The 7,500-nt window shown below is 41.7% G+C and overlaps 1 protein-coding gene and 1 long non-coding RNA gene across 2 annotated transcripts in view; both read left to right on the top strand.

Annotated features, from left to right (window-relative positions):
- LOC127907546 (uncharacterized) overlaps positions 1 to 1,203 on the top strand; it is a 1,231-nt gene extending 28 nt beyond the window's left edge. The window contains exons 1-4 of the long non-coding RNA XR_008064814.1: positions 1 to 428; positions 480 to 581; positions 633 to 734; positions 888 to 1,203. The exon at positions 1 to 428 is cut by the window's left edge and continues 28 nt beyond it. This is a non-coding gene — a long non-coding RNA (uncharacterized LOC127907546). The remainder of the gene's footprint in view (positions 429 to 479; positions 582 to 632; positions 735 to 887) is intronic.
- Positions 1 to 7,500, top strand: part of LOC118377354 (collagen alpha-1(XI) chain-like) — a 233,450-nt gene that overhangs the window by 177,604 nt on the left and 48,346 nt on the right. The window contains 4 exon segments of the mRNA XM_052463126.1: positions 1,274 to 1,381; positions 1,546 to 1,653; positions 5,852 to 5,905; positions 6,841 to 6,894. Of these exon segments, the coding sequence (XP_052319086.1) occupies positions 1,274 to 1,381; positions 1,546 to 1,653; positions 5,852 to 5,905; positions 6,841 to 6,894 (324 nt within the window).

The raw sequence follows: 7,500 nt of genomic DNA, 5'->3' as shown, positions 1-7,500 counted from the left end.
ATGGTCTCTGATAGAGGAATGTCAATAGGGTGAAGCTTTAAAAGAATCCTGTAATAATGGATCGTGTTTTTTTTGTCTGACATTTTGAATGAAAACACTGACTCACAGCTGAGGTGCTGAAAGAGTGTCTCCGTTTCATGACATTAGTTCCCGTCTTTGTTTGGAATAAATTCCTACTTTGAGTCTTGGCCTTCGTTCTAATATCCCAAACTACTGCACATGGGAATGCGTGAAACGTACTCCTCAGATTGAAGTGTCGTCACGACGCTCTGACGGAATTTTTGTAACTTGACTGGAGGGCAGTCACGTGTGCTAGCAGAGCAGAGGTCCTGGGTTTGAGCTTCGGGAGGGCAGTCACGTGTGCTAGCAGAGCAGAGGTCCTGGGTTTGAGCTTCGGGAGGGCAGTCACGTGTGCTAGCAGAGCAGAGGTCCTGGGTTTGAGCTTCGGGAGGGCAGTCACGTGTGCTAGCATAGCAGAGGTCCTGGGTTTGAGCTTCGGGAGGGCAGTCACGTGTGCTAGCAGAGCAGAGGTCCTGGGTTTGAGCTTCGGGAGGGCAGTCACGTGTGCTAGCAGAGCAGAGGTCCTGGGTTTGAGCTTCGGGAGGGCAGTCACGTGTGCTAGCATAGCAGAGGTCCTGGGTTTGAGCTTCGGGAGGGCAGTCACGTGTGCTAGCAGAGCAGAGGTCCTGGGTTTGAGCTTCGGGAGGGCAGTCACGTGTGCTAGCAGAGCAGAGGTCCTGGGTTTGAGCTTCGGGAGGGCAGTCACGTGTGCTATCAGAGCAGAGGTCCTGGGTTTGAGCTTCGGGAGGGCAGTCACGTGTGCTAGCAGAGCAGAGGTTCTGGGTTTGAGCTTCGGGAGGGCAGTCACGTGTGCTAGCAGAGCAGAGGTCCTGGGTTTGAGCTTCGGGAGGGCAGTCACGTGTGCTAGCAGAGCAGAGGTCCTGGGTTTGAGCTTCGGGAGGGCAGTCACGTGTGCTAGCAGAGCAGAGGTCCTGGGTTTGAGCTTCGGGAGGGCAGTCACGTGTGCTAGCAGAGCAGAGGTCCTGGGTTTGAGCATCGATGTGAGTCGAATCAGGAGGAAGCGCTAAACGCTAAGCAAGTTGATGTCCGTTACTCTAGCATACCACTTATAACGACCAATACATTACCGTCAGTCGAAATAGTATGCTTGTGTATTGGAATAAAACCCGAAAGACGCTCAAAAGGTGCTAGAAGATTGGCTCCTGTTGATGATGATGATGATAATGATGGTGATGTCTTTGTTGGCTGGCAGGGTTCTCCAGGAGAGAGAGGTGCTGCCGGTCCCGGAGGTGCCATCGGTCTTTCAGGACGCTCCGGACCTCAGGGAGGTCCTGGACCAGCCGGAGAGAAGGGAGGCCCGGTGAGTACACGCACACACCTGGACATATAACTTCAATATCTGCCTTTTTAAAATCGCAAAACCCTTTTACTGTATCTGGTAGTGTTAATATCAGAGGATGAAGGATAAGAGATGTTCTTGTCTATTATGGCCACGTGTTGACTCGTTCTCTCCTGTCCCCACAGGGAGAGAAAGGCCCCATGGGACCAGCTGGTCGTGACGGTATTCAAGGTCCTGTTGGTCTTCCTGGCCCTGCAGGCCCCCAAGGCCCCCCTGGAGAGGATGGAGACAAGGTAATACTGTAGACAACCCTCTGTGGCCCTGTAGTATAGTTCAGTAATGTAGTACAGTACTGTACAGTATAGTGCAGTAATGTAGTACAGTACTGTACAGTATAGTTCAGTAATGTAGTACAGTACTGTACAGTATAGTGCAGTAATGTAGTACAGTATAGTGCAGCAATGTAGTATATTAATGTAGTATAGTTCAGTAATGTGGTACAGTACTGTACAGTATGGTGCAGTAATGTAGTATATTAATGTAGTATAGTTCAGTAATTTAGTACAGTACCGCACAGTATAGTTCAGTAATGCAGTACAGTATAGTGCAGCAATGTAGTATATTAATGTAGTATAGTTCAGTAATGTAGTACAGTTCCGCACAGTATAGTTAAGTAATGCTGTACAGTGTAGTGCAGTAATGTAGCACAGTATAGTAGTATGGTGCACTAATGTAGTATAGTACTGTACAGTATGGTGCAGTAATGTTGTATATTACTCTATAGTATAGTTCAGTAATGTAGTACAGTATAGCTCAGTAATTTAGCATAGTATAGTAGTATAGTTCAGTAATATAGTATAGTAGTATAATGAAGTAATGTAGAACAGTACTGTACAGTTCAGTAACGTAGTATAGTTTCGTGCAGTAGTGTAGTACAGTATAGTGCAATGTAGCATATTATAGTAGTCGAGTTCAGTAATGTAGTATAGTAGTATAGTGCAGTAATGTAGAACAGTGCTGTACAGTGTAATAATGTAGTGTAGTATTGTAGTATAGTACAGTAATGTAGTATAATGCTGTACAGCATAGTTCAGCAGGATAGTATAGTAGTATAGTTAAGTAATATAGTACAGTACTGTACAGTGCAGTAATGTAGTAGAGTACCGTACAGCATAGTGCAGTAGTGTGGTTTAGTATAATAGCACAGTACTGTACAATATAGTGCGGTAGCGTAGTTTACTATAGTACTGTACAGTATAGTGCAGTAATGTACTGTAGTATAGTATAGTAGTATAATACTGTACTGTATTGTGCAGTAGTATAGTATAGTAGTATAGTACTATACATTATAGTGCAGTAGTGTAGTTCAGTATAGTACTGTTCAGTATAGTGCAGTAATGTACTGTATTATAGTATAGTAATATAGTACTATACAGTATAGTGCAGTAGTATACTACTGTAGAGTATAGTGCAGTAGTGTAGTTTAGTATAGTGGTCTAGTACTGTACAGTATAGTTCAGTAGTGTACTATTCGTGGTATATTAGTTTACAGTATAGTGCAGTGCTGTAGTTTAGTATTAGTGGTAGAGTACTGTACAGTATAGTGCAGTAGTGTAGTTTAACTGTACAGTATAGTGCAGTGGTGTAGTTTAACTGTGCAGTATAGTGCAGTAGTGTAGTTTAACTGCAGTATAGTGCAGTAGTGTAGTTTAACTGTGCAGTATAGTGCAGTAGTGTAGTTTAACTATACAGTATAGTGCAGTAGTGTAGTTTAACTGTGCAGTATAGTGCAGTAGTGTAGTTTAACTGTGCAGTATAGTGCAGTAGTGTAGTTTAACTGCACAGTATAGTGCAGTAGTGAAGTTTAACTGTACAGTATAGTGCAGTAGTGTCTATTAGTGGTATAGTACTGTACAGTATAGTGCAGTAGTGTAGTTTAACTGTGCAGTATAGTGCAGTAGTGTAGTTTAACTATACAGTATAGCGCAGTAGTGTAGTTTAACTGTGCAGTATAGTGCAGTAGTGTAGTTTAGTATAGTACTGTACAGTATAGTGCAGTAATGTACTGTATTATAGTATAGTAGTATAATACTGTACTGTATTGTGCAGTAGTATAGTATAGTAGTATAGTACTATACATTATAGTGCAGTAGTGTAGTTCAGTATAGTACTGTTCAGTATAGTGCAGTAATGTACTGTATTATAGTAATATAGTACTATACAGTATAGTGCAGTAGTATACTACTGTAAAGTATAGTGCAATAGTGTAGTTTAGTATAGTGGTCTAGTACTGTACAGTATAGTTCAGTAGTGTATTATTCGTTGTATATTAGTTTACAGTATAGTGCAGTGCTGTAGTTTAGTATTAGTGGTAGAGTACTGCACAGTATAGTGCAGTAGTGTAGTTTAACTGTACAGTATAGTGCAGTGGTGTAGTTTAACTGTACAGTATGGTGCAGTAGTGTAGTTTAACTGTACAGTATAGTGCAGTAGTGTAGTTTAACTGCACAGTATAGTGCAGTAGTGTAGTTTAACTGTACAGTATAGTGCAGTAGTGTCTATTAGTGGTATAGTACTGTACAGTATAGTGCAGTGGTGTAGTTTAGTATAGTGGTATAGTACTGTACAGTATAGTGCAGTAGTGTGGTGTAGTATAGTACTGTACAGTATAGTGCAGTAGTGTAGTTTAACTGTACAGTATAGTGCAGTAGTGTAGTTTAACTGTGCAGTATAGTAGTGTAGTTTAACTGTGCAGTATAGTGCAGTAGTGTAGTTTAACTGTGCAGTATAGTGCAGTAGTGTAGTTTAACTGTGCAGTGTAGTGCAGTAGTGTAGTTTAACTGTACAGTATAGTGCAGTAGTGTAGTTTAACTGTGCAGTATAGTGCAGTAGTGTAGTTTAACTGTGCAGTATAGTAGTGTAGTTTAACTTTTGCAGTGTAGTGCAGTAGTGTAGTTTAGTATACTACTGTACAGTATAGTGCAGTAGTGTAGTTTAACTGTGCAGTATAGTGCAGTAGTGTAGTTTAACTGTACAGGATAGTGCAGTAGTGTAGTTTAACTGTACAGTATAGTGCAGTAGTGTAGTTTAACTGTGCAGTATAGTGCAGTAGTGTAGTTTAACTATGCAGTATAGTGCAGAAGTGTAGTTTAACTATGCAGTATAGTGCAGTAGTGTAGTTTAACTATGCAGTATAGTGCAGTAGTGTAGTTTAACTGTGCAGTATAGTGCAGTAGTATAGTTTAACTATGCAGTATAGTGCAGTAGTGTAGTTTAACTATGCAGTATAGTGCAGTAGTGTAGTTTAACTGTACAGTATAGTGCAGTAGTGTAGTTTAACTGTGCAGTATAGTGCAGTAGTGTAGTTTAACTGTACAGTATAGTGCAGTAGTGTAGTTTAACTGTACAGGATAGTGCAGTAGTGTAGTTTAACTGTACAGTATAGTGCAGTAGTGTAGTTTAACTGTACAGGATAGTGCAGTAGTGTAGTTTAACTGTACAGTATAGTGCAGTAGTGTAGTTTAACTGTGCAGTATAGTGCAGTAGTGTAGTTTAACTATGCAGTATAGTGCAGAAGTGTAGTTTAACTGTGCAGTATAGTGCAGTAGTGTAGTTTAACTGTGCAGTATAGTGCAGTAGTGTAGTTTAACTGTGCAGTATAGTGCAGTAGTGTAGTTTAACTGTGCAGTATAGTGCAGTAGTGTAGTTTAACTGGGCAGTATAGTGCAGTAGTGTAGTTTAACTGTACAGGATAGTGCAGTAGTGTAGTTTAACTGTACAGTATAGTGCAGTAGTGTAGTATAACTGTGCAGTATAGTGCAGTAGTGTAGTTTAACTATGCAGTATAGTGCAGTAGTGTAGTTTAACTATGCAGTATAGTGCAGTAGTGTAGTTTAACTGTGCAGTATAGTGCAGTAGTGTAGTTTAACTGTACAGTATAGTGCAGTAGTGTAGTATATGGGTTAGGAGTGTTACATTGCAGATATTATTTGTGTCGATGACATGTTAAGTTATGGTGATGGATTGGTGTGAAAATGTTTTAGCAGAGGCAGTTGTATGCACGTGTGCACACACACACACACACACACACACACACACACACACACACACACACACACACACACACACACACACACACACACACCCATCACACATTTCAGATCCCTGTCACGTCCTCCATAGTGTTAGCGTGACAGTGGGAGTGCCAATAGAGGGATAAACCGAGCCAAGTAATCAATTAATTGCAAACACCAACCCAGGGTCTTTGTTGTCCAATCAAATTAAAATCTCCACAAATAATATTTACCACCTAATCTCAGTAAAGGTGACAGTTGGAAAATATTGGACTTGACTAAACAGCGAGGCAGAAATGATTTTATGAGGAGCTAAAATAAAATAGGACTTCAAGCGTCTTTGAGTCCTAGCGCTATACAGTATAAAGACGATGTATAGGGATCATTATCATAACTGTTGTTGTGTGTTCTGTCCCAGGGAGAGGTTGGTGAGCCTGGCCAAAAGGGAAGCAAAGCAGACAAGGGGGAACAGGTGAGTTCTCATCAAAGTTTCCTCGTGTAGGAAACGTCTAGAGAAACTTCACCCGAAATCAGAGACAAGCCTTTACTGGTGCAAAGACCGGAGGATGAGAAAACATCCAAGGAAGTCACCCAGAGGCCCTGACCAAAATAAAATAAATATTTTTGGGGGGTCGGGGGGGGGGATTCAGTCGGAGTCTCAACTTCCTGTTGAGAGTAAGAATAGTAGAATACACAAGATGCAATTCCCGAAATGTGGTTTTCCATCAGCCGTTTTTGTAATGTTATTTCAGTCACTCAATTAGTCCATGTCGGCAAAAAAATGTTTGATTGGTAAATTTGTCTAGCCGGCTATCTAAACTTGTGGTAATCATGGCCGAATTCCCATCGGGCACGCAGAGCGTGTGCCCAGGAGCCCGCATTGATTTTGTTCGTCACTCTCACTCAGATATCATATTAACATAGTGTAAAGTCAAGGTCAAAATGTGTATAATCGCAGGAAATTAGCTCTAAACCTGGGAAACAAAAATTGCTCTGCCCCAGGGCAAAAGGAGTAGAATTGCATGAAATGTGTTGCACAAATGAAGAATTACAGAAAACTTGCTTTTAAAAAGACAAAACACTGCTACATTTTCTCTAAACTCCATGGAAACATTTTTTTGAATTGCATAAAATGTACTTTAAAACTAATCCTCTCCACTGTCAGTCCAGTGGGTGGGCTACTAAAATGTTTTGCTGCGAGGTAGGGGGCCCCCCCAACTAAATCTCGCTAGGGCCAGCCCTGCAGTCGCCTCACATGACCTTAAGGTCGTCCATTGTTGGGGACAGCACATTTAGAATCATAAAAGTAACCACAGATAAATGTAGTGCTTAAGCATGTGAAGGCACTTTCGCTAACTTTGTCTCTGTCCCTGTTGTTAACCTCTCTGTTTCGGTGGTGGTGAGCAGGGTCCTCCTGGGCCATCTGGTCTTCAAGGTGTCATCGGAGCTCCTGGTCCTGCCGTGAGTATTAATTCACCTTTAACCTCTCACCAAACTCATCAACCCCCGAACTGTCACCCCTCAGCTCAGCCCTCAGCTCACCCCTTGTTATTCCACTGCAACTACACAGTACAACTACACAGTACAACTACACGGTGAAACTACACCGTACAACTACACCGTACAACTACACAGTACAACTACACAGTACAACTACACAGTACAACTACACCGTACAACTACACAGTACAACTACACAGTACAACTACACAGTACAACTACACCGTACAACTACACCGTACAACTACACAGTACAACTACACAGTGCAACTACACAGTGCAACTACATAGTACAACTACACCGTGCAACTACACAGTGCAACTACACAGTACAACTACACAGTGCAACTACACCGTGCAACTACACAGTACAACTACACAGTACAACTACACCATACAACTACACCATACAACTACACAGTACAACTACACAGTGCAACTACACCGTGCAACTACACCGTACAACTACACCATACAACTACACCATACAACTACAAAGTACAACTACACAGTGCAACTACATAGTACAACTACACCGTGCAACTACACAGTACAACTACACAGTAC

Source organism: Oncorhynchus keta, chromosome 15 (assembly GCF_023373465.1).
Source record: "Oncorhynchus keta strain PuntledgeMale-10-30-2019 chromosome 15, Oket_V2, whole genome shotgun sequence".
Taxonomy (NCBI): domain Eukaryota; kingdom Metazoa; phylum Chordata; class Actinopteri; order Salmoniformes; family Salmonidae; genus Oncorhynchus; species Oncorhynchus keta.
This window is presented reverse-complemented; position numbering and strand designations above follow the sequence as displayed.